Source organism: Syngnathus leptorhynchus, chromosome 4 (genome assembly GCF_054491065.1).
Source record: "Syngnathus leptorhynchus isolate UIUO chromosome 4, UIUO_Slep, whole genome shotgun sequence".
Classification (NCBI taxonomy): domain Eukaryota; kingdom Metazoa; phylum Chordata; class Actinopteri; order Syngnathiformes; family Syngnathidae; genus Syngnathus; species Syngnathus leptorhynchus.
The window spans coordinates 12,663,829-12,691,693 of NC_141198.1; the positions used below are offsets into that span (position 1 = coordinate 12,663,829).

The window sequence follows — 27,865 nt, forward strand, 5'->3', positions numbered from 1 at the left end:
GTGTTCTCAGAACATCCAAGTGGCCATTATTTCTTTTCCTGTTCACCATTCCCTAAATGGCAGCATTCTTTTAGTTTGAATCTCAACCCTGACCTTCCCGTTGAGTTTGTACTCAATGCTAGACTCTGGTTTCAACACCAAGTTAGAAGAGCAAAACTGGTAAATTCCCACAAAACCCTGAAATAAAACTTGAAACACAGACAGTACATAAACATATCTAAAATCATTCACCTGATGAAATTTGACAATGAAAGTGAAATTCAAAATGAAGATTCTAAAGACATCAAATACATAGTCAACATTTATTATACATAAATACATATAAAACAGTATAAACAATTTTTCAAGGCACATAAGTCTTATATGGTTAACAATTGGACTGAGAACAGGATATCGGACGTGAACAGGAACTGCATCATTCGAACTAAACCTCTTCTCAAATACACACCACCACTGATCGCATACTCTTATCTTCTTTTGTCAATCACAGGAGCGTCATTTCATTCACTTTGGAGCTTAAGATCATCATAACACACAGACACTCCTGTCACCGACCCAAAGACATGTCACTGTAAACATCTAACTTTTTTTAGTGAACAATGCCCTGGTGCGCCACAAGAGCGCCCCCTGGCTTTCCTTCCAGTAATCAATTGGTCACGCTTCAAGAGAACATTCCACTGAAACCATCAAATCTGTGACTCCAAGCATCAAGGTGTGAAATATATAAAATAAAAAGTAAACACCCTACTCTGTATGCATGTAACCATTAAAATAGCCTTGCAAAGACTAATATTAAGGCAACATGGATTACCCTCCAACTTTTATAGTGAACCACCAAGACAAAATAAATGCAGGAAGAAAAAAATAATAATACACCAACCCGTCACTTTTAAGAGTGGCACTGCACACATCAGGGTCATGGAGTCTCAGTCATGCCTTTGGAGAAGCCCTATAAATAACAGTTTTTCCCCGTGGCCTAATTAACTATACAGTCGTGTCTTAATTAACTATACAGTCAATACAAAATATTAAAATACAAAAGTTCCCTTTGTCTGGGGTTAAATATAACTGGTCATAATTTATAAAGATTGTCTCTTTTTTGCAAGTAGAAAAAGCTAAACCAGAGCAGCAGTCCGCCACAAAAAAGCCCCCCCGTGCCGAGCGGCCAATTATTCCTCTTTGGTGTGGTTAGCGTTGCCATTCATGACGCCGTTTGAATGGTGGGCCCACATCTGGGCCTGCAGCACCTTGGGCAGCCGCTTGCCTTTGGTGTAGGCGTGGTACCAAAAGTTGAGGAAAAGGAAGAGGAAGATGAGGCCGTACAGACCGATGATGTAGATGAAGATGGGGAACTTGTAGGAGCAGTCTTGTATGAGGAAGTACTGCGAGATGTGCGTGGTCACTATCACAAACTGGATCTGTACACGAGAAGGTGGGGGCGGGGGGTCAGGACCTTGGACTCTCACACAAAATGGCTGCCATTGACATTCTCATTTAGCAACCTTAAAGAAATCTGGAGATTGCAACATGAAGCAAAACCAGCCTTAATGGGGGAAGCAAACGTGACGTACCAGCTGAATGGTGGTCAGGTATTTCTTCCACCACAGGTACTTCTGGTATTTGGGCCCTAAGGCGGTCAAGCCGTAGTAGGTGTACATGATGACATGGACGACACAGTTGAGCACGGCGTGAAAAGTCCCCATACCACCTAGCGGGGTGAAGTATATTGTTAAAAACCACGTCAATGGAAACTAAGGCCACAAGTAGAGAGCTTGTGTTACCTGCAGAAAAGCGAACACCAAACCACCAGGTAAACGGCATAATAGAATGATGGAACACGTGAAGAAATGTCACCTGGCTATTTTTCTTTCTCAGCACAAAGAAAACCTTAAATGGAGAGTGAACAAAAAGGGCAAATTGTAACATTCGCCAAATTGTCTTGATCCAAGTCTGACTACGCAACCGCCGCGACTTACTGTGTCCAACATCTCGATGAACTTGGAGAAGTAGTAAAGCCAGCACGTTTCTGCCATCTATTAGAGAGAGACACTTTCAGCATTTGGTCACACAGCCGGTTGCAACTTTTAAACACGACTGCATGATATGAAAGACAGTCTTTGCAAAAGTCAATTTTAATTGCGTGGCAGTCCATGTGTTGATTATCTGAATTACAAACACATCTGTTTCTGAAGGTGCTCATTGAAGCTGACAAATAAACCACAAATGGAAAACTGCCACTAGGTGGCACTGTCGCGCTTCTTTTTGCATTACAAATCTGAAGTTTTGCTTTATTTTAGTGTTAAGTGTGGTTGTCTTGATATCTCGACAACTAGAATTATGACAACATACTGGTCTTTACCATTTGGTGCATGAATTGAATTTTTCATGGATGTCTGTCATTTTGAGAAGTCATTGAATGAATCTCAAGTCTTTGACGATGACAGTGTCTGAGTATAACAAAGGTACGGCTTTCATGAACCTGGCATCAAATTACCGAACAAAATGACTTGTTTCCGATGAAATGAGACCGCCATTGTACCACAAATTATGGTGTAATGGTGCAGTGAGAAACAGAGGACTCCATGAACATATATAGTTACCCTTATAGCTTGTGGCGAGTCAGAGTAGTCAACGAGATCACAGCGGAAGGAATATCCTGTCCCCCATCCCGACATGACAAACTAGAACGAGACACTCTAGTTAATTGGCTAAATGTTTTCTTATGTCATTAATTTTGCACATTCAAGCAAGCAAATCAGTCATTTGACATGCATCCGATGCGGCAACATCGCGTATTTGACGTTAGCGAGCATGATGAGTAACAATCACCTCGTAGCACATGTAGAGCGAGAGTGCCACCACGCTGAAGTTGTACACCACCAGAACCCCTTTGAGGTCAAAAGCTTTGCGCTTCTCCATGATACGGGGGCCCAGTGATATGACGAAGTAGATGTACGCCATGATGATGACGTTCTGCACGATGGGAGATGCCATGAACAGCCAGTTCTCCGTACGAGAGTCTGCGACAGAAGTTAAAACGGGTAAGGACCGGAGTTTCTTAAGCATAACAGAAAAACTGTGTGGCGGAGGAACCGACCTGCGTTCCGGATGAAGTCGTCATACATGAGCGAAATTGAAGATTTGATATCATGCAGTTCCATTGTGAGATCGTTGCAAGTTCAGCTTATGGGGGGGGGGGGGGGGGGGGGGGACATGAGGTCTGTTAGCATCTTTTGTGAACTTCAATTAAGTGGAATTGTATCACATATCTCCATAGTAATAAAATATAGCTTGCCAACGTTTTAGTTTCGTTGAGAGCAAGAATTAAAAAGGTATCAGTGCTAGTGTGCATGCAAGACAACAAGGCAGGCAGGCAGGCCACACAAAGAAAGTACTGTATGAGCAGTACAATAAGTAACAGTCGCACAGCCAGCGAACAGTACCAATCTATAATTGGGCAAACATTTTAACAGTGGAAGAAGTCATCATAAATGCAGATAAACATTTTATTGCCTTTTGGCAGAATACTTGGTTTGTCAAAATTATTTTGCAGGTAAGAATTAAAATAATTGCTGTGTCAGCAAGTGAAAATGATCAACGCTTATTAACGGTCCTACTGGAGATGGTCAAACTTGTTATTTCTACTTAACTAACTGGCCTGACTGGTTCTATGAAACTAGACCAGTTGTGACAGAATACAGTTGAGGAGCAATGTAAGAAAAGTAGAAACCGGAAGTCCTTATTGGGAAATCGCTGCAGTTTTCTGCTGATAAAGACGGAAGTACACGTGAATACAAAATAATAGCGGAAGTACGAGCAAGACAGACAAAATAAGACATTTTAGCAACGGAACTAGTTTACGGGGGTCGGGTGGAGTAAGCACCATTTTATACCGGCAAAAACATGAGCAAAGTAAAGCGCTTACTTCCACAACGCCCATTGATTAGCACGAGTTATAATAAACATTAACCGAGGTAGAAAATAATGAGGCTTTTTGAAAAGCATCAATTAGCTGAGTGAACTGCTTTAAGAGTCACACACGCAGTCTTAAATTGACAATCGCAAGGACAAAAGAACGTTTGTGGTTCTGATGCGGTGTCTCAAGGGATGTAAAACAAGTCTAGCAGCAGTTGCAACGCTCACAAGTGCACACAAGTTCACACACCTCACTGCTTAAAAGTGAAGTCTTACCTGGAAATTTGTCCTACAACCACCCAGTGAGAAATCCTTTCCAACGTTGAACTGCGATTAAAAAAAAAAAAAAGAATTAAGAGTCGGCGCGTGTATGACTCTACTTGCACAGGTGCGTCTTGAGCTCAGTTCACGTGTTAATGATGCGCGCGCCCGTGGAAATTTATGGCGTTTTTGAGGGGGCGGGACTCGAGTACTTCGGGGTTGCTGATTGGCCAGTGCCTGGACTCAGCAGTCAATGAGGCAATGCCTCATTATAAGGTCACAATGCCTTACCTATGCGATGCGTCACACTAATTCTGTCATCATGATCGACAATTGAACAGAAACCGTACAGCGTGTACAGTATGCATTTTCCCATAAGAAAATTACACCCCGAAATCTGAAAAAAAAAAGAATCAAAAACTACATTTCAATTGACACACACACATTGTAATCCAAAGAATAATGTTCTTGTGCTTCTTCCACCTTTAGATGGTTACAAAAAAACTCAAAAGAAAGACATAAAACGAAAACTATATTTTTACATTTTTAAAAGAAAAGATATCTTTATTAACTCCGATGAAAAGGTTAAAGGGTGAAAAACACAAACATCATTTTTAATCAGATCTATTTATTTTTATTAATTTTTTACATTTTTATTCACAGAGTGTAACAAAATTGTCAGCTTAATATTTTAATTGATGGAAGATTTTGGTAACAAAAAATTAATATTTTTTCAACATACTTTTGCAAATTTCTTAACAAGACTGTTTGTTTTTTCAAGAGGTTTTATTTGAAAAAACAGAAAAAGTATTTTAAAAATGTTTCCACATTCAACTATATACAGTACACAAAAAGGCCAGTTTATTTGAAAATAATTAAATTTTACAAAAGCGAACATGTTTAAGGGGCATCAGGGAGAGGCCTTGCTTATACCCTGTCGTAAGTTTCAGCTTCAGGGCTCCCAACATAAACACAGATGCAAATTTGAACCATGAATGACTTAAGGCATACCATTATGTATGTTTTGCATTGCAAGGTAACACCCATCCATTGATTTGCAGGTGGCGACAAGAAAATGTTGGGTAAAAATGCAAAAGGAGAATTGACAAATACTGAATCAGGATTATTGTTTCACAACGCTGTATTGAATATGTTAATTTGCTAGCACCGTAGTTCAAACAATGCTGGAGTCCATTGGTGAACCCTTGAAGCCTCATTAGTCTTCATCACTGCTCCAGTTGTCCCGGAAGGTGGGGTTGACTGACGACTTCACTGCAGCATTCTGTAAAATGACAGTAGAATGAAGTATCAACATTAAAATACTGCGCCTTAACTGAGTATCGTTGGATTTAGCGCCTTAATTATTAATGAAACAGAATGTGGTGATGCAAGTGTGTGCGGAGCAGAACAGCGTGACGTCGTTTTACATTCCAGTCATGATTATCATATAACGTCATCATCATATTACAAATATAGACCAAAGCCATAACTGACATAGGATTTTCATGGTTATCCATGCAAGTGAGTAGACAACTCATCGTGTTTGAATGACAAACATTTTCGGATGTGGAAATTACAAATTATGTCACCTCATCTGACTCTTCCTCCACATCCGGGCCACGTAGGACCGGAACCCATGCAATTATATTACCGTCTTTACCTGCGCTGTACAACTCCTATATGCCGGGAAAAAACACAAATAAGTTATATGTACACATAATGAGCTCCATCAATTTCTGACAGGCACATTTTTTTTGTTGTCAAAAACAAAATAAACCATTTATCCTGGATGTATTTAGTTACCCAATAGAATACCTAAAAAAAAATAAAAAAACACACACATGCAGAAGGACGATAATGAATTGTTACCTCCAAGCACAGTAAACAGAAAGAAAAACAAGGTTTACACAAGCAAAAAAAAAAATGTGGACAACACAGATTGCCATTTTGGCAGAGGTGGCGTCTTTGCACTGAACCATGAGTGAAAAGCCGCTTGACGGCATTCCCACTGCAGACTACAAACAAAACCGGCATGACACAATGCATTGGAGGGTGTGTGTCCCATTAGGAGCAATTGGGGGATGAGATCATTTTGGCTATTCGGGGGCATCTCACCTGGCGGTCCGGGTGGAACTCGCAGCAGTCCACGTGGTTGAAGTGACCCCGCAGCATGGTGACCAACTCACCGGTGTGGAGGCTGTACACGGCGACTGAGCTACCGCACGGCACAAACACAAACTCCGGACTGCAGCCCCGCGACACCGTCAACTGACGCCTCTTGCGGCTCCTGTTGCTCACTTTCCCGTAGTTCACCTGAGAGAAACAGGTGAAGACTACGTTCATACTAAAACCAGGGAATGATGTTTTCAGACAGATGTGTTTTTCTATCCAGTGCCATTACAAAGGGATGTTTGGAAAATGCACTCAGTCCTACTTGTTCAACTGTGCCCTTTCAATTTCCTCAGCTAAACTATCAACCATCTCAAAACTGTTGCTCTGTTTTCACCTGAGGAAAGAATCTCTACCTCTTACATGTGACGCTGAGTCTTGGAGGTGGAACAAAAAAAAAAAAAAAACCATAGCAACCCCAGTACATTTCAGCCGAGCTGGAAATGACATCTGAGGGATGCTTTAAGGGCTCAAAGTAATGGCAGATAAACGATGATGTCACATGCCACCAATTAAAGAAGTCCACAACAGGTTATGCAAATACGTTCTTATTGGTTGAGGTAGGATCATTTTCACGCAATGTAATTAGTCCTAACTAACATACCAGGGTGTTTTCCCCTGTGGCGCTGTTCCACAATCGCATGCGATCATCGGTCCCAGACGTGAGGAGGTACAGGCCGTCGCTTGAGAAGCACAAGCCGTTCACTCGGCCGTTGTGGGCTGTGTTTGCTGGGTATTGATAGGGAAAAACACATTATGTTAGCCTAATAGCATCATTTGAACTTGCTGTCACAAAAGCAATTCAAAATGACAAATGTGATGACAATTTATTTTCCTCATGGTCTATTAAGCTAACGATTTTCGACTTAGCCAATGATACTGTTAAGAAACATACATACATATATCTTCCCTAAGTCCTGCAGCACAGTGTACAAAATACAAACAAAATGTCCGAAGTGAGTGAACTCATACCTGCCTCAGAAGCGCCTTTTGATTTGTCTCCATTGTGCTGGTCCAGCGAAAATAGGCAACCTGATGCCCGACGCACATCCCACACTCTCACTTTGCTGTCAGCACTGGAGGAGACAAATCATCCCTTATAGCAGCTACTTCACAAGATAGAATGTTAAATCAGGTAAGTGGAGTTTTTACAAACAACAGCTCACATTAACTAACCCATCTGTCTTTGACAGTGTCAATAAAAAGTGAGCAGAATTATATTTGTAGAGGAAGAATTGGGCAGGTATACCTATTGTTGCCTTTATTTGTTTTTTCTCTGCATGTGGGGATTAACCATGCAGCCAAATTAAATATCACAAAGGCGTGCGTCACCACGTGCCTCTTTTGTTCCAGTTGTTTTCAAAATCACTTTGACTCCAAAGGGAGAGCGGCGCATGGGTCCCACTAGATTAATTAGTAGGTCTAATGTAGCATAAAACAGGTGGAGGGCCAGCATCCACCATATGCTTTGGTGACACGTCTAGTGGAGTGCTAGAGATGTGCCGCCATCATCTTTGACTCCAGGCCATCATGTGGCCAGATGGCCAGGGGGGGGGGGGGGGGGGGGGGCAAATGACAAGATGAGCTGGTGGAATGATCTGCTGCCTGTTATTTCTCTCTTTGATGGGTCTCAGGGGGTGAATTACACTCACCGGATGCTTCCTAAGATACGCCTGCACAATATAACAAGACCCACTGTAAGAGCTGTATCCCAAATTATCTGTTCATGCTTAGTTTTGACATTGAGAGTTAGAATAGCTGCTTAATTAATAGCGTTCAATTCAGTGTCGTCATGCTGCAACTAATTGTGCGTGTCATACGTAAATAAGAGGAAGGTCCCATTAAACCAACTTGTCAGATTTGAGTCTTCTTATTCATGCATTTCACCAGTAGGAGCGAAGTGGGTTGTAAATGGTGCCTACCTGGCAGTGGCTAGGATATGTTCGTATCTGGGTGACCATCGCACAGACAGGACCTCTGCTCTATGACCTGAGGTGGGGATGAAGTTAGGTTTCATCATTCATACACTTTAGAATATGACTTCATTAGAATATCATAGAAAATGTATTGATTTGACTAGTTCAATTCAAAATGGGAAAAACATTATCGAGATACACTGCAGTGTTTTATTTTCATTTTGATGATGATACTGTAGATTTCAAATCATAAATGTATGTGTGTGTTGTCGTCTAGCACACTAACCCTGCAGGACTTGGATCTTTGAACCGGACTTCAGGTCACACAGCTGTATTTTAGGATATGTGGTGCCAACTAACAAGATAGGACACACGCAAACACACAATAAAAACTACATTCTGCCACACATTCCTTCAAAACCAAAGTGCAACAAGGGAGGGGTGCTTGGAGGAAGCTCCAAAACTGGACTCCCAGGTTGTGAGAAACAAGGTGTGGTGAATCAGGATACAGATAACAACGATGCACTCAACAAGTGAGTCTGAGCACATCAGGGCAAGAGAAATTCTTCCAAAATACAAAACAATCCAATTCAACTGCTGAGTGTCTTTTGAATAGCAGATTGATTTTTTCTGGATCTACAAACAGTCGTCGGACAGAGAGAGACTTTTTTTTTTTTCTTTCTTTCTCTGAAGCACGTGTATGACTAAGACAACTGGTATGGGTAACCTGTTGTTCCTGCTCGGTGATGTAGTAGTGCAACAGCATACAGATCAGCTCACATCACACTTCCAAGCCTCGGCTCTGTTTTAATAAACAAGGGCATGCGCCCAAATGCCTACCTGCGATGAGACTGTGCTTCCTAGCTATAGGTGAAAGGTGGTGGCTGTAAACGTTGCCTTCAAACTCAAACACTTCAGCGGGCTGAGGGGAAAACCAGGACAAGAGGGGTGTTTAGAAAAAAATCCACATTTTAATTTTGTTTTTTTTCAATATTTGTTAATTTTTTTTATTTTGTTTTGCCCAAAATATGAATAGTATGTTGAAACTCCTAATATCTTACTTGCAGCCAGCTCACCTACTTTTAACCGCAGACTGTCACAAAAATGTGTCAGATGTCAGACACCAGTCATTATATCAATGAATTAACCATGAGTCAATGCATACCAAACCAAACCAAACTGAAAACAATTACCACAAATTGACCATACTGTGTTCTGTAAACTGTCCCACCCCTAATGAATGCTATCTACAATGCAATAACCCGTATATGTTTTATGAAGGTAATATTGTTGTCATAATCCTATCAAGTGACTTGATACCTCTGACTGCAATACAACCACGAGGCTGGTGGCGGCCTTAGCCATTTAAACATTACTGTTCCGTTTGTACAGCCTTGACAGTGCACATGCAAACACAGGAGGAATTTTGAACTGCGAATGGCATCTCATTGGTGCAGCTGTGGTGGTTACGATGCAAATACTCCAGCAAATACAAAAAAGCCTCTGTTGCTGCACCATGTGTCAGTTTGCCACTAGTCAGCCTATCAATGGGGCACACAGAGGAGCCTATGTTTGCATAAACATAGTCCCTAAAGCATATATTGTGGGAGAGGGACCAAAAAAAACAAAAAACACACAAGCTATAAAGGTTCAGTAGGTTCTTTTCTCTTGACCCTTCTTTGAACTTGTGATGTAACCATGCGCCCAGTGAAACTGTAGCTCAAGGCAGAATCGGCCATCTGCGACAATGTGGCATAGGAAGGCAGAAAGCATGAAGCAATTATGAAGACAAAGAATGGAAACAGAGACAAAGGGGGCGGCACCAACAAATCTGTACAATGGAACCACCAAAGTCGGAAGCTTTGACACAACCACGCCTTCAAATGGAATTTAGCACTTTCGGAGATATTATTTTTTTTTTAGAGATTTGCAATCTTGAATGAATCCTGATGAACTCTGAAGGCAGCATTTGTAATCGAGGCTTAATTGGCTGGCAACTAATCCAGGGTGTACCCCATCTCTCGTTCAAAGTCAACTGGGATAGGCTGCAGCTCACCCGCGACCCTAATGAGGACGAATGCTCTAGAAAAATCGATGAATGGATGCACGGTAACACAGCAGTTGAACTCAAGGGAATCAATTATCATGGTACACAGCCTCACCAATAACTCACCATGTCACACGTGTGTGGGAGTGACATATGTTACCTTAAGAGTCTCCGTGTCCCACACCTTCATTGTCTTGTCAAAGGAGCTGGATACAAACATGCCAGTGTCGTAAGGATACCACTGGACCGTCTCTACGCTGAATTTGTGGGCATGCTTGCTGGATCTACATTTAATTACATTGAAAATTGTTAATTGTGTGAATAATAGAAGATTTACTTAGCAAGGAGATTCTGCTGAACATAACATGTAAATGGGGGTCAAGACTCACCTTCCAATGGTGGAGACAGCCTTGCAGATGTACTGCGGTTTCCCACTAAAGTTCTCCAGGTCATAGATGACAATCACTCCATCGGCGCCGCCGGACAACATGCTAAACAGTGCACACTTATGACATTACACCACTGTCAAATCAAATCAAATACAGTTCAAAAACAGCGTACAGTGCTCATTCGCTATGTTAGCAACTATGAGGCAACAAACTGGTGGCAAAGCACTACTTTTGCCTGCTTGAAGCTTCTCAACATGGTCCCTTTGGGCACCACAATGGCACAGGAATGCGCCAAAGCAAAACTTGTTGCGTTGGCCTGATCTCAAAAACAGTGGATGGGTGTATTTTAAAACACAAGAGTATCTAGTAGTAGTAATTGTAGTATTAGTCATTGGTATTTAAGATGCAAAGATAGAACAACTTCAGGGAACTTCCTTGTGGAAAAATGCAGGGGACATATTTTTAGTCACCCGTAAATTACTCTTATGATGAGATGGTAGTTGGCCCCATCTTGTGGCATGTTTCGGATTTTCAACTATAAAGAGCACTAAAGAACACAAATTAGTGATTTTTTTGTTGTTGTAAAAACATAGGTATACGTTTCACAGGGGGGAAACATGAACCTTGACTATAATTCTATAATTCCTAGAAAATAAAGATAAACATTTACTCACTATTTGCCTTCTATGACTTCAATGTCAACGGTATTGACACCATTTGCGTGGATTCTTTCCACATCCCTGTCTGCATTCAACTCCAGGCTTAGTACCCTTTTGGGATGCATAAAAAGGAAGAGTATTGTTTACTGCAAGGGGACGTGGTGTGTTACAGAGCATGTGTTTACCTTCTCGTCGCCTCCACCCGCCTGAGTCGCAGAGGGTCATCCAGACCGGCACGCCTTGCTGCCAAATAACCCAGCATTGTTTCAAAAAAACATAACAGGGGGTTGAATTAGTGCATATGCAAGATTTATTCGACGCTAACAAAAGAGCTGGCATGCTATCTGCCGTAAAATTGAGATTTTCGAACAAAAAAAAAGTGTGTCACACTATTTGACATTACAGCTCATCCATCGCGCTATATGCAACGGTAACATCCACGACACAATGTAATGTAAGCTATTAATTCAGTGGCTTTGTTTATAATTTCATTTTGCGACTAAAACGACGCCATTTTGAAAAATAAAGAAAACACTTCCGGTAACAAACGAGTAGATTGGTTCTGCCATTCGTCCAATTGGAGGGCGGTTTGTTCAAGATTGGACCGCCTCCTGAGGCACAACCCCTGCTGAAGTTGGCCAACCAGCATTCAGTTTATTTACAATTGACCGTCTACCGGAAGTCTTTCATAAACAACCGGAGCAAAGCGCAACCCTGTCGGCAAGGGTGCACAGAAGACAACTAAATCCTTCCCCTTTCCTGCAAATATGAATAAAATGGTCGGCGCGTTGAGGAGGACGTTCGGTGTGGTACGGGAATACGTCGGCACGGACCACCTGGGGAATAAATATTACATTATCCCTGAACAGAAGACATGGACAGGTAAGCCATGTAGTGGTGTGTTGAATTTAGGTCGATGCAATTTAGCCTAACAATTCAGTAAAGAACGGTTTCAAGCAGTGTCAATTTATAAATAAATGACTCAATACGGTCTTGTTCCCCTCTACGATGTCTGCAATGGATGGTCTTGCCTGCTTTGGACCTGATGTTTTTTATCTAATCTCTTTTCACCGTAGTCAAATTAACATCTATGATCGATTTGTTGTCTATGTTTTGTGTATTTTGCGGGAATTTTGCCATTATAACTTTCAAAACTGTAAGCACCCTTGGTTTGACAGCCTTTTCACCTCTGTAGTACTTCATGCTTACCACTAGATGGAGGACGAGGCTTAATAACGTTATTCAGCTGCTGGTTTCAGTAAATAGTTGCCATGTATAGCGCTTTTTTTTTTTTTAATTAAATTGCAAAAGAAAAAAAACACTGAAAAACAATAACATTTAAGAGATAAAAGGACTAATGGATGATTGCCATTTTGGGCGTCCATATAATTAACCCAAAAATTAAAATAATTAACCCCTCACATTGAATGTAAAACTGCCCCCACCCTCGTTTTTGAAGTGTTAATATTTAGTATAAACGGCATCGATGCGGATAAACGGCACTGACACAGAACTATGTGGCATAGCCAACTTGACAAATCTCATCTTTCAGAGGTCGTATCATTTTTACACATTTATTCTCTGTTGTTGTGTTGTCAAACCAAAATGGAGAGCTGAAGTCAACCAATGACCTTTTCTGCCTTTTTCATTTTTTTGTGTTATATATTAACACAGATTGGTGGGGTCCAACCTGTCAAGCTTCCGGTTTTGCAAGACGTATTAGACTCTAAGCTTATAAGCATTTTGCTTATAAGCGTTTTCTTCTGTATATACAGCATGACACAGAATTGAGGAGACCAAGTAGGTCATTTTTGACATTTGAGAGAGTGCTATTTTTTTCAACTGCCTGTAAAAGCTATTTCACCTTTTGTCCACGCTCCATATGATTAAGCCTTTGATTTAGTGTCAGAAGCCCTTTTACATACATCATCTCTAAGAACCCTACTTTCCACCTATTTTTCTAGTTTACTGTCTCAATAAATTCCTCTGCCCCCCAAAAAATATGGAATGAAGTCGACACAGCAATTTTCTATCATCTGAGGTATTGTCAGAGCGGTAACAGAGTCTGGATGATGTCTGTGATTGATTACGCAATTCTAGGACAAATATTGAATTTGTATACATTGCATGAGACTGGACTTTGAGTTCTGTGTGAAAGGCATAGCAGATAAAATGCTGACTCCTGTTACGGCTACCAGTCCAGGGCGTACCCCGCTTTTTGTCCGAAGTCAGTCGCTATATGCTCCAGCACACCTCCAATGAAAATAAGCGGTATAGAAAATGGATGGATGATTTCATACAAAATGATTTGTTATATCATCTTCTGACAATATGGCACACATTTGGATTAAATAGATGATATACATTCAGTCATAATAAACTCTTCTTGTGAAGCGAACGTCTTGGTCTGGAGACAGAGAGGCCAGCCTCCAGGAGGCTTGCACGCATGGTTTCATTCTGACTGAACTTGACTTTGTGCTTCACCTTTTTCTTTGCAGTTTGCCGGGGAAACTTGCGCCCACCTCATATTTATAATTCATTACAAGGCTGCGGGCTGTCAGACTATTCAAATGAGACATCACACAGGCCCATTTCCCATCACGCTACAGGCCACCGTTTGACTGGCCAATCTCAATGACTGACACTGCCGGCCTGCTGGAGAAAAAAAGAACCCCGGACGCCGAGCGCACACACACACGCGCGTGAGCATGCCGATGCGTTGCCAAAAAAAAAAAAAAAGCAATATATTCTGTCCATATTTATGTCCTTTTTTTTCTTGCCACTCTGCCCGGTCCAAGCTGGTGAAAATAAAAGCAGATGCATTATTCAGGCCATATGTCTCGCTAAAGCCAGCTCTTTTTGATCTTAAACTGATAGGCCAAGCGTGGGCTCGTGGCCTTGAGGCTTTGGACCGCTGGGCTTTTTTTTCCGCTACCGCATACCAACCGTCGGTTCGGGCAGGGTGAGCGAAAGCTTTCTCCGCTCTACCTCCTTCTTTCTATTCATTTGTTCATCCCCCAGTGCTCGTGGTCCATCCTCCTACCTTTATCCATGCTTTGCTGCTCCCATTTTCTACCTCTCTCGGACTGTTAACTTTAGAAAACTGGGGCGTAAGCAATCTTGCGTGTGGTAAACTATGTATGAAGACTTTAATAGTTGTGCCGAGAGAGGACTAAAAGGACACGGACGCCTTGTTGGTGCAAAAAGCATGAGGTTGTTTTGTATCATATATAGGACAGTTGTTTAGCAGAACTACCTTAAAACTGCAAATGATGGTCTCAACCAATCTCTTTTTTAAAGTGGGACAATAATCAAAACAGTACAATAGATATGTAGCTCATTGGGCCTCTTCTATTGTTTATGATTACGTCCAGCCTGAGTTTCACTGCGTCTTCACGCCGACTTCTTTCTTTTCCTCCAGCGAGTCCGTCCTCCCCTTGGCCCCAGTTCTCCTTTTGTTGCCGCCTCTCGACTTTCTCTCCCTTTGAAGCCTTGCCAGCCGAGATTGCGATTCAGTACACAAGAGTAGTTCAGTATGGTGGAATGCCTTGGACTCTCCCTCCCCTAACCCTTCCAGTGCCTCACATCAAAACGAACGGGCCTCAGTGTGAAGTGCATGCCTGGAGAGGGAGCAACTGGAGATACCCAGCGCCGTCCTATTGCACCACCACGATGCCCCGCTGATGCTTGTCCAAGGGCACTGGTCTTGCCGACCCTTGTAGTCGGCTCCCTCCGCATGAATACGGAATCAATATTCATTCCACTCTCTCCCTTGCTTTTGTGCGCTCGCTCCCCAGAACCCGGCCGATTCTGCCTCCCGCCGCACGGGGCGGCGTGTCACGCTCACCAGATGAAAGCCAAAGTGACGAACGAGCCCCGGTTCGGCGGCGCGCCCGCAGTTCCCGACGCCTGCCGTCCCCGACGCCTGCCGTCGCCTCCTTTTTTTTTTATTTAGGAAGAAAAGAGGCGCGCTGACATTATCGGCCGCTGCAGGCACATTTGAAAATAATTGCCTGTATGATTGCTATTTTTCTCACCTCTTTGAGGAGGTGTAGCCTTTTGTCTCGGGGAATCAATGGCTGCTCAATACCGGACAGAGGAAAGGCAGTCTTCTTTCATGTCTGCCTGAAAAGGGGAGTATTTTTAGCCCTATTCATTTTTAGCAGCGTCTGCCATGCAGTTTTAATCTATCGCTCCTCTCCTCTCCCTGTGTGTGGAGCAAAAAAAGGGTTTCAGAGGTTCCTCAGAGGTGCACCACGCTGTGTCAGACAAAAAGGTGCACCATCACCATCCTTCTGCCTTTTGTCTATTATTTATTTGATCAGCCAGCTCTCGCCTATCAAGTCCAAACTGAAAAGGCCTGCACTCGGCTATTTCAGGATGGGCGACTCTCGGGACTGCGAGGGAGGTGTGTGTTTCTGTGGCGTGTGCGCATTTGTATCGGCTTTGTATTTAAAAGGAATCAGCGATTGCATGCGCGGGTGTGTGTGTTTTTCTTTCCCCTCCCCGCTTCATGCCCTAACACACTTAACACAACAACAGATGGCCGCGTGTCATCAGATCGTTGATTCAAGCCGCTTATTTTCATGGAAAGAGTCGCAGCGGAGGGAGACGCGGGTCCAAATGGCTGTTTATTTTGCCACAAGTCGTCCCTCGGGTGCCATGAAGGAAGGTCTACCCAACAGTAGGACATCAAGGTGCCGTTTACCGCGCATCGGTGTTGTCCAGACCCGCTACAGTAAATCACGCTAATTGATCAGCAGCTTTGCGGTGCACAAGGTTTAAATGAAGGTTGTTTAATCGTTATGGAGACACGAGTGTGTTTGGCTCATCTTGCACGGTGCCGGTTGCCAAGTGTAGGCACGTGTGTGTGTGTGTGTGTGTGTGTGTGTGTGTGTGTGTGTGTGTGTGTGTGTGTGTGTGTGTGTGTGTGTGTGTGTGTGTGTGTGTGTGTGTGTGTGTGTGTGTGTGTGTGTGTGTGTGTGTGTGTGTGTGTGTGTGTGTGTGTGTGATGGAGCATCATGGAGTGGCTTAACTACTAAATTAAAAAGGCATTTGCAAAGATGGATGCTCAAGCTGAGATCAAAGACGACATATTCCAGTGGGAGAGCATCACAAGTAGGGCAATGCTGCCAATGTCACCACAGTTCACACTTCAAGCCTCGAACTTGAGCGTACGCTCGCGGGTCACTTCATTAGGTACACCTGGACACTGTAAAGTGAAGAATGGATAGCCACGGTTTTATTTCTGCAGAGACGCAATTCACCGACCGATGTGTTCTCATCTCAGATGGGACGGCAAGATGTTGCGCCACCCGAGGAGGGGTCTCTTGACACGAAAGGTCCCGACTTATTCGGAATATTTTAATGAAGCAGACAGGTAGAGAGGAAGCGGGAGTAATATGGCACAGTGTGGTGGAAAGAGAAGGAGATTAAAAAAAAAAAAAGAAGTGACTGACAAAGAACAACGGGGGTGCTGACATCCGGGGTGAAATTACAGAGCCGATGGCATGAAGGAGAAGAATGGTGCGCGTGAAAGGCTTTTTTTTTTTTTTTTTGACGGAAAGAGGGTGAAATGAGTGGGTGGACTGGGCAGACGGGAGAAGGTGGAGGCAGGTTAATGGGAAGGGGATTTGATGAGCGTGATGGAGGTGAATGGATAGGGGTGGACAGCTCTGTGTATGAACATCATACACATGATGAGGGTTACACAAAAGGACTCTGAGTTCCTGGCTCGCCACCATTTTTTTTTTTCCCCCTTCTTCCAGAATTGAGGAGACTGACTTCAAGAGGGCTGGTGGTCTTAAGCGAGCGGGGGTATTGCATCCCTCTTCCCCACAAGCGTGCCTGCGTTTAGTTAAAAGTGACACTCAGGGGAAATCAGCATTCCTTTTCTTTTACTTCTGTATGAATTATTTTGCTCAGCCTCAGTGGCTTCAGCGGCGGCAGGGACAAACAGAATGAGGGCTGAATTTAAAAAGTATGGAAGAAAAAAAAAAAATTCAACGCAAGCGGGCCTACTTTACACTTAAGCTCCTCCTCTCTCTCCACAGCGGATGCAAAACAACGGCTGGCCTTTTCCTTTAAACCCTTTCTCTGCGTCACAAGGCTCACAGCTAATAGGTAACCATGGTTACGGGCCTCACACACCCCTCCCTTCCCAGTTAGATTAGAGATTGGAGGCAAGAGAGTCCGGATTGCTACCTGGTTTCCCTGGCATCACTGGTGCTTATCGGATCACTCCATCTTCATAAGGCTGTCCATTCCCTCGAAATGAAATAAACGAGACTCGGTCCAGACGTGCAGATGGGCGTGTTCAATAGGCCTTTTTGTTCTGCTGCAGTCGGTATGCTCGTGGTGGTCCAGTTCAGTTTGGTTCCCCACGGTATGGTTTAAAGTGCGGATCCTCCATTTTTTTTTTTTGCTGCCGATTCTGACTCCATCATCCATAAGTAAGATTTGCCAAGCACTATTGATACCAATCACATGGACATTTTCAATTTAATCTAGCTGTAACTAACGATTATTTTCATCAACATTCATCCATCCATTTTGCTACGCTTATCCGGAAAGGTAGTAGCTTTAGCTAGGACACCCCGACTTTCCGCTCCCCAGCCACTTCATCCATCTCTTCCGGCTGGGGATCCTTAGGCATTGATTTAATTCATTTATTTTTATAATTATTTATTTCCATCCCTTTATTAAAAAAGAGGTCACTTTTTTCAGTGACAGTATTGAAAATGCATAAACAAATTATGATTCAAAGGGTCTAGCGGTTGCAGGTTCAAACTACAAGCTGCTACGGGTGGTCGTTTATTTTTTCAAGGCTTTAAATATGCCCCGTCTTCCCCATCCCCCCCCCCCCCGCTGCGAGTCAGGTGCTCCTCCGGCGAGGCGTTGGTCCACCCGTCGGAGAGAGATGATTTGTTTATCAGTTTCTCTGCAGATGTTTCCAGTCGGGTTGTTTTCCCCTTCGCTGACATCTGCGGGAGCCATCAAAAGAGTGAGCGGGCTTGACAGTCTAGGGACACCCGCCACGGCATTGCGGAGGTGAAAACAAAAAAAAAACTCTTAGGTCGCCCCCGGCGGGAGTCACCTGGGAGATGATGTGTCAAGTTGGGGGTTGTGTGTATCTGTGTATAAGAGACAGCGGGTGAGTTGGCGCAGGTGATTGAGTTTAGCAGGGTGGATTCAGGGTTCAAAGAGCAGCCCCCCCCCCTCAGAGCACACACGCGGCGTCTTATTCTAGCGAAGGCGTGCCTGCCGTTGGAATTTGGCACGCCGCACTGCTGCCACGGCAACCCCCATCTCACCTCCTTCAGCGCTCCACCCCTAAGTCTCCTCCCTCCCTAGCTCCCCACCCCCACCTGGGGGCTGGCAGACGAGTTGCACTCAGACAGGTGAGATAGCTCATGAATATTAATGCGGTGGGGATTTCATTCCTAAAGCTGCCGGGAGCCCCTCCCCAACCCCCCCTTTTTTTGCCCACCACTCCTTCCCCGACGCAATGTCGCTGTTTGTCCTTCACGGTGAGAGGCAGCGCCCTCACTCCTGTCCCTCAGGTTAATCTGCCTGTTCACCAGCCTGTGTGTGTGCGTGCATATTGGTAAGTAGGTTCCCCCTAGTGAGTGATGAGGAGGCAGAGCTGTCACAAGGGTCCCGCTGAGATCGAGAGCTGCTAACACCCTTCATGCCTCTCTCACCTCTCTCTCTCTCTCTCTCTCTCTCTCTCTCCGCAAGGGGGGAGGGGGCCCTCAACTGTCCCACTTTGATTGAATGACCAGAAAAAAAAATTGCATAAAGTCAAAAGTCAGTCATGAGGCTTCAATTTGAACTGGGAACTGGAGCTTTCCTTCCTCCGGGGGGCACCAGAGGACTTCAGGGAAGGTGTAGCAGCGAAAGAAAAAGAAAGAAAAAAAATCTGCTAATTTGATGGATTTTTATTTCCTACAGTGATAGATGAGATCGAAAAGTCCACAGAGTGGTTTTAAATGCGCCCTGTGATTGGCTGGCAACTAATCCGGTTTCTGTTTCTCATCCAAAGTCAGCCATGATCAGGTCAAGCTCACCTGAGGACAAGCGCTACGAAAAAATTGTTAGATAAATGAGTTTAAAGATTTTAATCATGCTATGTTGTCATGGTCATACAAAAAAAAAAAAAAAAAAGGATATGTTTTTTTGGCAGACACATTCATATGTCTAAAGAGTCAAAATCCAAGTTTATCTGAAACGTGTTATTAAAATATATGCCATGTGGGTCACATTACTATTTTTTTTTTTGCTATTGTTGTGTCAAGATTTAACCATAACAGCCACTCAAGAATAAATATTAGTATAGTTTTACATCATTTATGCGGACTAAAAAGTGACCTTTTATTATATGAATGGAGAAAGAAACAAATTTAGACAATGCTTTTTTTTTACTTCCACATAAACAAGCACTTTGACCACAGGAGGAAAAAAAACAAAATGAAGCTTTAACATGGGGAAACCATTAACCGGTCGGATTTAGAGAGGGCAGGACAATATACTACCATGACGATGAGACCTAATTGTAATGCAATTCACTTTTCAAACTATATGATATATAACAATCAATAGCTATTATATGATTACATTCCCCCTAATTCTCAATAAAAGCCCTCAATTAAATTGTTGTAAAAGCTTTTCTAATTACATTTAAAGTGCAGGAAATGTTGAGTTTTCATCAAGCTGCAACTTAATGTGATTCACATGCAAGCTATTAAAAGTCTTAATGGAAATCCACACAACACTGCAACACGTAGTCTTCTCTTGTCCTTTGCGTTTATGGCCTTCAACAAAGGCAGGTCAAAGTCACCTTATAATGGTGGGCTGCTTTTCAGCCATAAAGCACGGCAGCCACGACACAACTACGTACAGTAAGGGTAGCTAATAAGCCCAGCAAAAACTCTTTGAAAACTAGTTCATTCCATTACAGATGTTTTGTTTTTATGTAATATTGTGCAAGTTTTCTTATTAAGATATGAAACAACAGATTTGTGGAATGTCATTTCCTTTAAATGGGGGAATATTTATTTAATTATACCAGGAAAATGGGTTGTTTGGTCGGTCACATGGCATGTATTACACTCATAAGTATCTCTGCAACAGGGAATTAAATAATAACATATTATAAATGATACCAAGAAGATAGCCCAGGACTGATCATTCAATATTTGGTATTTAAAGAAAAAACACACAAAATAAAATGTGTCACAGTTTTTCAGATAATTGTCATAGAAAACCACTATTTCATTTTGTTTTGCATTATTTTATGTAAACATTAGGAAATAAAATTGACATATAGTTTGGCTAATGCTGTTAAGTACCTACTCAAGAAAATTAATAGAAAAATTCAAAAGGCTGGTCATAAATCTGAGCTCACTGTGTATGTTGTGGGTTTTTTTTTTTAAATAAATAAATACGCTAGAAATTCAAGCAATGGTCACGCTCACACTTAAAAAGCTGCCGTGTACTGTACATGACACGCTTATTTGTACGTAACTTCACCACCATCAGTAACAATCCACTGTGAAGTATTTTGTTCATGTGGACAACTGGTGCCTTCGCTTGCATCATTTCTAGGGGCGGTTGTGTAACCACGGCCTGCGCGTGTTTTTCTGCAGCTGTCCTAGATGTGAGGTTACCAGCAGAGCTCACGAAGCGCCCCCCCCACCCCCCCTCCCTCCAGTGTGTATATGTCGTGGGAGAATCCGCTGTGTTTCAGAGATATATGGACACACTGGATATGTTATTCAAATCCACGAATAAATGCCTCGGTGGGCCGAGGGGTTTAGTCATGCTGCAAAAGTAACGAGACGTGAGAACCATGTCGGAACCTAGCCGAGGAAAGCGATACAGACGGTGTACTTGATTTTTAGTAAGCGTATTAGTTCGGCATTAGCTATAGCGAAACACATCGCTTGTGTAAGTAAGGGGGTGGGTCGTAATTGTACCGTTTCTGTACCGTTGCCACCCACACCACACCCAATGCAAATATGGAATGGGGATCTGTTTATAATTAGCATACCTGTTCAACATATTTGCTCACCACGCGTGGAGACCAGAGTCTTTTGTTTGCTGGCACTTGTTTTTGTTCTGCAATCATGGAAGGGGGTGGAAAGTGGAGATGGAGAGGGGGGCATGTTCTCTGAAACAATTTCTTGGTAGACAAGCTTTAGTGTCCCTGAATCTGTCCTAATTTATTTTTTTTTTTCACCCCTGACCTATGTTTCAGGAAGCAGCTGAGGAGTCGACGAGGCCTTTTTGTGACTCTCTTCGTAACCAAAGCAGAACCAAAGCAATGCTAGCCCTAATTAGCTGACCTGATTACTATATAGGCGGGCACATAAAGTATAGAGACAAGCTAGTAAGGCATAATTACAGAAGCGTATACGCTTGGAAGCAGCTTTTGTTTTTTTTTCCACAGCAGCAGTAAACATGCTGAGAAGACGCTAGCGCAATAACCAAGTAGCATGCTTCGGTTGGGACCGTCATGGGCGTGTTTACAAAGGGAATACTTTCATCCCAAGGGTTCATAATGCGGATACGTATATAGCGTGATATCACATATGTATAACCCAACAACTAATTAAACAGATTAGTACAATTTGATATGGCGTGCTAACTGCTAGTCGCGAGGCTAACGCTGGCGATAATATGAAAGTCTTTAAAATGATATTGCTGTCATTTGATGTTAAGATACAATCATCGATCTAAATTGAAGGTGGTCAGTGGTCGTCTTCGAATCCGAAGGACGAATAACAAAGATAGGAATAAATGACCTTTTTAATTACTCTTATGTTAAACGCTGCCATTTTGGTGCCCTTGTACGTGTATCCTAGAGATCCAAACATTAATGCCATCAGTCGGCATCCAGTTAGCTACCGCCGGTATGCTGATAGAATCCTGACAGATTGTCTGTGTTTTGGAGCGTGTTGTTTTCCCTGCCCATCTATTTCTCTCCTGCTAGCCATGTTTTGCCATGCATCATCACTCTAGCTCTCTTGTCGACCGTCCTTTTTTTACCTCCTAACGCTCATGGTCTCTCGGGGGGGGACATGCGACTGACTACCTGTGAGGCTGAATCTATGGAAAGACAGCAAAACCTGCACGCCATACAAAGGCGTTTTCTTTCTCCTAATCCTCACCCGCCCTCCTCCTTCGTCGCCATCTCCGTGTCATTGTGTGCCAGCCAAACTTGTCTAATCAGCAGATTTCCACCAAAATAATTGGTGGCGGCCTTGCTGCCGGCGAGCCTCGTGCCATACACAGATAGGGAAAAGGCGCACTTAATATTCCGCACGGCTCGTGCCTGCCCCCCTCCTCCCTTACTGTTCCCTCTGATATCTGACCTCTTTTGTCTCCTGCGCGGCTTGATGTTGATTTTGGAGGGCATTGTTAGCCGCGGCGCCGCCATTGGTAGAGCTGGTCGGCGAAAGGCGGTCGGAGGGGGGCCGTGGTTGGTCGGGTGAAAGGGAGCCTCATTTGCATAAAGGCTTAGCCCAGATTTGGAGCCACTCAGCGAGATCTGAGGAGAAGGGCCCGGGGGCCACGAGGTAATCATCCATGGTCTGTCACAGCGCTGTCATTCCTCCATGTATTTATATGTGCACACAAGGAGGGGCCTTGTGTGTGTGTGTCTGTGTGTAAGTGAGACTTGTCATTGTTTTTTGTTTGTAGCGCTTTGCATCATCTCGTACGCCCTCTCCTTTTGTTTCAGGGAGACTCGTCCGTGCCAAGAGGATGGTGGAGGCCTCAAATCCCGCAGAGTACGAATATACGGAAGGCAGCATACCAATCGAGTGGGACGGTGAGCGCCAGTCCCTCTCTAAGCATCAAACCGAGGCCTTCGCTTATGTTTTTCCTCTTTTAATTCCACGCTCGCGTTGCAAGATGGGGGTTGTGAATGCTTTTTAAAAAAAAAAAAAAATGTTATCAGACACCTTCTGCCAGCGTGATAAAAGTGTGCCGGTAAAATAGCGTTCCTTACAAGTGGATACAAACGCTTCCCTCTGTCTCAGGCTGGCTTTATCCACCTTAAACCCCTCATCTCGCTTCGCCCCATCCCTCATGCATTTTCATCAGCATGCAAATAAGAAAAGGGATAAAAGAGGGCCCAGAATCCCCAGCGCTAGCTGGAGGAAGAGTTGGAGAATCTCTCTCTCACTCTCTCTTTGGCTTCCTTGAACCTGCTAGGCTATGCAGCCAGCTCAGCCAAAATAGAGCTCCTCTCAAAAAAAAAGAAAAAAAAGTGCAGTGATATGACAGGAAGAGGCGAGGTAAGAGGACAAAGGTACTGATGAGAAATGACTGTGCGTGTGCGCTTTCAAATTCTGAGATCAGAGTGGATCCACCCGTTCTCTTCTAGGACTCTCAGTGGTCCAACTGGTTCGAGCAACTGTTTTCATTCCTCCGTTCCTCACCGTAATCTGTTCTAGGACACTAGTTGGCTTCCGATAGGAAATAAAGGAGTGTCAACGATGATGCGAACTGAATTGAGGTCTCACGAGATAAGCTGTAATGCACAACGGTAGCTCAGATATCAAATGTTTGAATTGTGAATGATCCACCTTCTGGAGCGTTGGACCCACCACAACTCCACATGAGACCAAGTTGCCCCAACAAGAGGTTGCAGGACCTTAAAAAAAAAAAAAGTCCGTTGCCATTTTGAAATATGACTGCATGTTTTGTTTGTGTGGGTGTTCTCACGATCTTTTTTATTTATTATTATTCCTGCAGCTTGGATTCGAGGCAGACGGAAGGAGGCTCCCTCTGTAGAGGTACGTCGCCCCCCCCCCCATCCCTGCTGTGATGATGCTTGGACTCTTGGGGGGTGGGCTTTCAAGGCATAGGAGAGGCTTTTGATCAGGTTTCTATCTTTCGCTTTCGAACGAGCAACTTTTGGGAGCAGCATTAAAATAAACATCATGTCCTAGTTAAAGCCCGTGACTGCACTGAAGTTGATTTTTCCAGGTACTTTATGTGAATATTTCATTTTCTGATGATTTCTTACTGTTGATTGTTTTGTATCGCTAATGAAGATTAGCTATCTGTACAAAATGGATGCAGAAGCCCTGTGTGTGTCGGTTTGGCTTTTTTTTTTTTTAATTTATGGCTTTCTCCTAGATGGGAATGTTGAACGCTAGTTCTTTTTTTTTTCCCCTTCCTCTCCCTTGTGTTGCTCTCTCCGGGTTTTAATTGCTCTTTAAACGCGAGAATGCTGGAAACGGTTTGGGCCTCAAACGAAATGTGGCTCGATGTAGGAAATCCCTTGCTCACTCCATCGCCGCCTCTCCTCGCCAGCGGGCCTGTGCCATCCCTACCCACCACTGTGCCAGAACATTCTATTCCAATTTTCTTTGCCTCGTGTCCGCTCGTCAACAGCTGGACCGACCAAGGCTTCACTCCCGGCACATTTACCCTAAACCCCCTTGTCACCTCTCTCTGTCTCTCTTCCCAGTCCAAGTCTGACATAAATTGATTGGATTAAATCCTGTCATTAACAGGCTGGAAAAGCAGCTTGGTATGTTTGCCTCCGTTCTCCCCCCCAAAGTGTCGCTTTTTTGGCCGCGCCGCTCACTTTTCCAGGCCAGCGCGCCGCCGCAGCAGCAGCCCAGTCGGCACGGCCTTTTTATGACATGGCTCAAGTGATGGCGAGGGAGGGGGGAGCTGTTTAGAGCAGGAATGTTGGTTGAGCAGGCTTTTCCAAGCGTGGACAATTAGACGTTTCACTCATTGTCATGCGCATTTGTTCCTGGCATTGCTACTTTGAGTTGCTTTTTTTTTGTGTGTGTGTGTGTGTGTGTGTGTGTGTGTGTGTGTGTGTGTGTGTGTGTGTGTGTGTGTGTGTGTGTGTGTGTGTGTGTGTGTGTGTAAATGTGAGCAGATGCTGCTTTGTGTACCCCTCCAAAAAAAAAAAAGGGAAAAATGGAGTAAGAATATCTATCTCACTATATATTTCTGTCACTATCGATCTCTCTAGGTTAATCTCTTGTTATCTTCTGGCGAGCAAAGTTTTGTCATCAAATCCAATTTGTGTCCAAATGATGATTGGTGTGCATTCACGCAGGAGCTGATGAAGAACGAGGCCTACAGGGAGCACATCAAGCTGAAGGCCAGGGAAGTGGAGGAGAAAGACTTGGCCCTGAGAACGAAGGAATACGATGAAGGCCTGGTGGCGATTCCATCCGGGACTGTGGCCGCGGGCCATGCGGCCGCCACCAGCTTTGGCAAACAGGAGCTCAGCAAGGAACCCACCAGCACCGCCAACACCTTCCAGCCAGGCTCCTGGCGTCCTAATCCCAAACAGGAAGCCTGAAGAGACGGTGGTATGGACTTAGACCACTTGGCAGTAGAATGCAATCTCACAGAGAGAAAGGCTGATTGTTTTCATTCAGCTCTTGTACCAGAGTTCTTTCATTATGCTGCTAATGAAGTGGCAGGTAAGTGCAATTCATTTGGTGTCAATAAGCAATACAAACATTATTTGCATCCTGTTTGAAGAAAATTGTACATCTAGAAATTAGGAAGCTGTGATTTATGATGCTATTAAATGTTACACAAGCACTTGACAATGTTGGGAGGGGTTTAGTTTGATCGCAGAGGGTCACAAAAAAATAGCATTACATTTTATCTTCTGCAAATATATATCTTAAGGACAAATTTAAAATGTAACTAGAACTGGGGAAGATGGGCTCAAAATATCACATTATTGTACTATACTCTCACAAACTTCAAATGTTTTTTAAAGCAACCATGAAAACTTTATTGATTACAAATAAATTTGTTCAGTACAGTAGGGCTTCATTTCATTTGAACACAATGAAGATGTTAAAAAAGGAATGTTATGTGTGGCAAACGCGACACACAATGACAAGCAAACCTGTGTATAAAAATGTCAAACAGACTCTTGCTGAGGAAAGTCCGACGGGAATGTCCGTCTCGACGCTGTTCGACCAGTGGTTTTCAGGCGCGCCCTATCCTTGCCCTAAAGGATCTGCAGCGGTGGTGAAGGCAACAGGTGGGGCGGGCCTTCATCCTCCACACAGCCATCTCATTAGTTCCTCTTCACCTTAGCCAGGTTCTCCTGACGCCGCTGCCTCCTCTTCTGCTCCTTGTCACGCACCTCGATCAGCTTGGCCAGTTTCCACGACAACAGCGCACAAGCGATGAAGAGGGGCGTGAGTGCCAGCAACACGCTGGTCAGGAAGCCATAGGGATCCTTGGCGCACCACTCCACTATGTACTGGACCCATGCTCGCATCATTTCAATCATGGTGCTGGGGAAAGAATAGCACATCAGTGGTTGGGTAACAAAGTGGGAGACATTGGGGGCAAACGTCGTGGAGTGTAAAACAAACTTAAGTACAAATCGTGTTCCCCGTTATATATAAGTCCCAATTTAGTTTGTAGATACATTCAGTGCAGCGTGTTAATCACACATGTGCGTTGACAACCATATTCATACTCAATAATATTTTAATACTTGAACCTTCAACATGTTTAGGACGGGGAAAATATTGCACTTTGCATACCAAGTAAGCCCGGAGACGGGTTTTGAACTCCGAGGCAAACAAGCTAACTACTTCTAAGAATCCACCAGCCTAAACTGGAGGCACCGTATCATGAATTCGAGCTAAAACAGACGTAAATAACGTATACTCGCCGATATGAGTGAGTAAAATGAACGTCACACCTTTAGAATAATTACTAATTTGATGCTCGCTACTTGTTCATCATTCAAAACGAACAAAAAAAATAGCTCCACGTCCTCAAAATTATCACAACTCGTTTCTATTCATCTGTCGTTAGTATTATACGTGAAGTTGAAGTGCCTCCGTGAGCGATTTAAGAAAGACTTTCGAACGGGGTTAGCATCATCAGCTAACCAGTAGCCGGTAACGGTCCGAGTTGTATCAAAGACGAAAGCTCAGCAAACGAAACATGCGAACATGTGTGGATTTTAAAAGGTAAGTTCCAATGTCGATGCTCGCAATTTGCAAAGTGAAACAGATACTAACCTGCGCGTTGTGATTTCTTTTTATTTCTACCACTTTTCGATTTCTTTTCCTGTTTCCGGATGCAGTGCTGGGAAGGATGTGACGTAATCACAGTGTTGGATGGGATTTGTAGTTCGTTTTGATGATAAATCAAAGATTCGTGATCTTTAGTATGCTGAGTAAAAACAACGATAGCTATGACGATGACCAGAATTTGACAGTGTTTATGATTCAAATGTCCAACATAATGCATACATGAAAAACTTCGACTGCTACAAATTATTCATAATTCGATGTTTATGATGTTTCCTTTTATCAAATTAATAGACGGATGGATGGAAGTTAGTAGAGGATAGGATCTCATTAACTATCCATTCAGAATATGTCGAGTAAACATGATAATTTTAATAGTGATGCAATTCAGAATGAACATACACATCATATACTGTATATATAGAGGACACTGTACGTAATAATTGCAATCTAT

The 27,865-nt window shown here is 43.4% G+C and overlaps 5 protein-coding genes across 6 annotated transcripts in view; 2 read left to right on the forward strand and 3 right to left on the reverse strand.

The window, feature by feature from the left end:
* Positions 1–288: 288 nt before the first annotated feature.
* Positions 289–4,351, reverse strand: elovl7a (ELOVL fatty acid elongase 7a). Its single transcript, XM_085910025.1, has 8 exons — positions 4,192–4,351; positions 3,098–3,183; positions 2,830–3,020; positions 2,601–2,681; positions 1,977–2,033; positions 1,782–1,887; positions 1,572–1,708; positions 289–1,418 (listed from the first exon to the last, which is right to left on the reverse strand). Exons 2-8 carry the CDS (start codon positions 3,159–3,161, stop codon positions 1,170–1,172), a joined length of 885 nt encoding a protein of 294 aa, XP_085766151.1. The 5' UTR covers positions 3,162–3,183; positions 4,192–4,351; the 3' UTR covers positions 289–1,169.
* A 480-nt stretch (positions 4,352–4,831) lies between these two features.
* Positions 4,832–11,885, reverse strand: ercc8 (excision repair cross-complementation group 8). The gene is made up of 12 exons (XM_085910902.1): positions 11,542–11,885; positions 11,372–11,467; positions 10,698–10,799; positions 10,469–10,592; positions 9,102–9,183; positions 8,548–8,616; positions 8,268–8,334; positions 7,318–7,421; positions 6,950–7,074; positions 6,292–6,489; positions 5,766–5,852; positions 4,832–5,458 (listed from the first exon to the last, which is right to left on the reverse strand). Exons 1-12 carry the CDS (start codon positions 11,616–11,618, stop codon positions 5,393–5,395), a joined length of 1,197 nt encoding a protein of 398 aa, XP_085767028.1. The 5' UTR covers positions 11,619–11,885; the 3' UTR covers positions 4,832–5,392.
* A 149-nt stretch (positions 11,886–12,034) lies between these two features.
* Positions 12,035–26,174, forward strand: ndufaf2 (NADH:ubiquinone oxidoreductase complex assembly factor 2). The gene is made up of 4 exons (XM_085910936.1): positions 12,035–12,238; positions 23,100–23,189; positions 24,119–24,159; positions 25,449–26,174. Exons 1-4 carry the CDS (start codon positions 12,124–12,126, stop codon positions 25,695–25,697), a joined length of 495 nt encoding a protein of 164 aa, XP_085767062.1. The 5' UTR covers positions 12,035–12,123; the 3' UTR covers positions 25,698–26,174.
* Positions 26,120–27,528, reverse strand: smim15 (small integral membrane protein 15). 2 transcript variants are annotated; one of them, XM_085910937.1, is made up of 2 exons: positions 27,400–27,528; positions 26,120–26,658 (listed from the first exon to the last, which is right to left on the reverse strand). In XM_085910937.1, exon 2 carries the CDS (start codon positions 26,652–26,654, stop codon positions 26,436–26,438), a length of 219 nt encoding a protein of 72 aa, XP_085767063.1. In that variant the 5' UTR covers positions 26,655–26,658; positions 27,400–27,528; the 3' UTR covers positions 26,120–26,435. The 2 variants fall into 2 exon arrangements, with proteins under 2 accessions (XP_085767063.1, XP_085767064.1); XM_085910938.1 differs by lacking the exon at positions 27,400–27,528 and adding an exon at positions 27,075–27,384.
* LOC147058189 (zinc finger SWIM domain-containing protein 6-like) overlaps positions 27,051–27,865 on the forward strand; it is a 49,495-nt gene continuing 48,680 nt past the window's right edge. The window contains exon 1 of the mRNA XM_085910935.1: positions 27,051–27,348. The gene's annotated coding sequence lies outside the window, so the exon portion shown is untranslated. The remainder of the gene's footprint in view (positions 27,349–27,865) is intronic.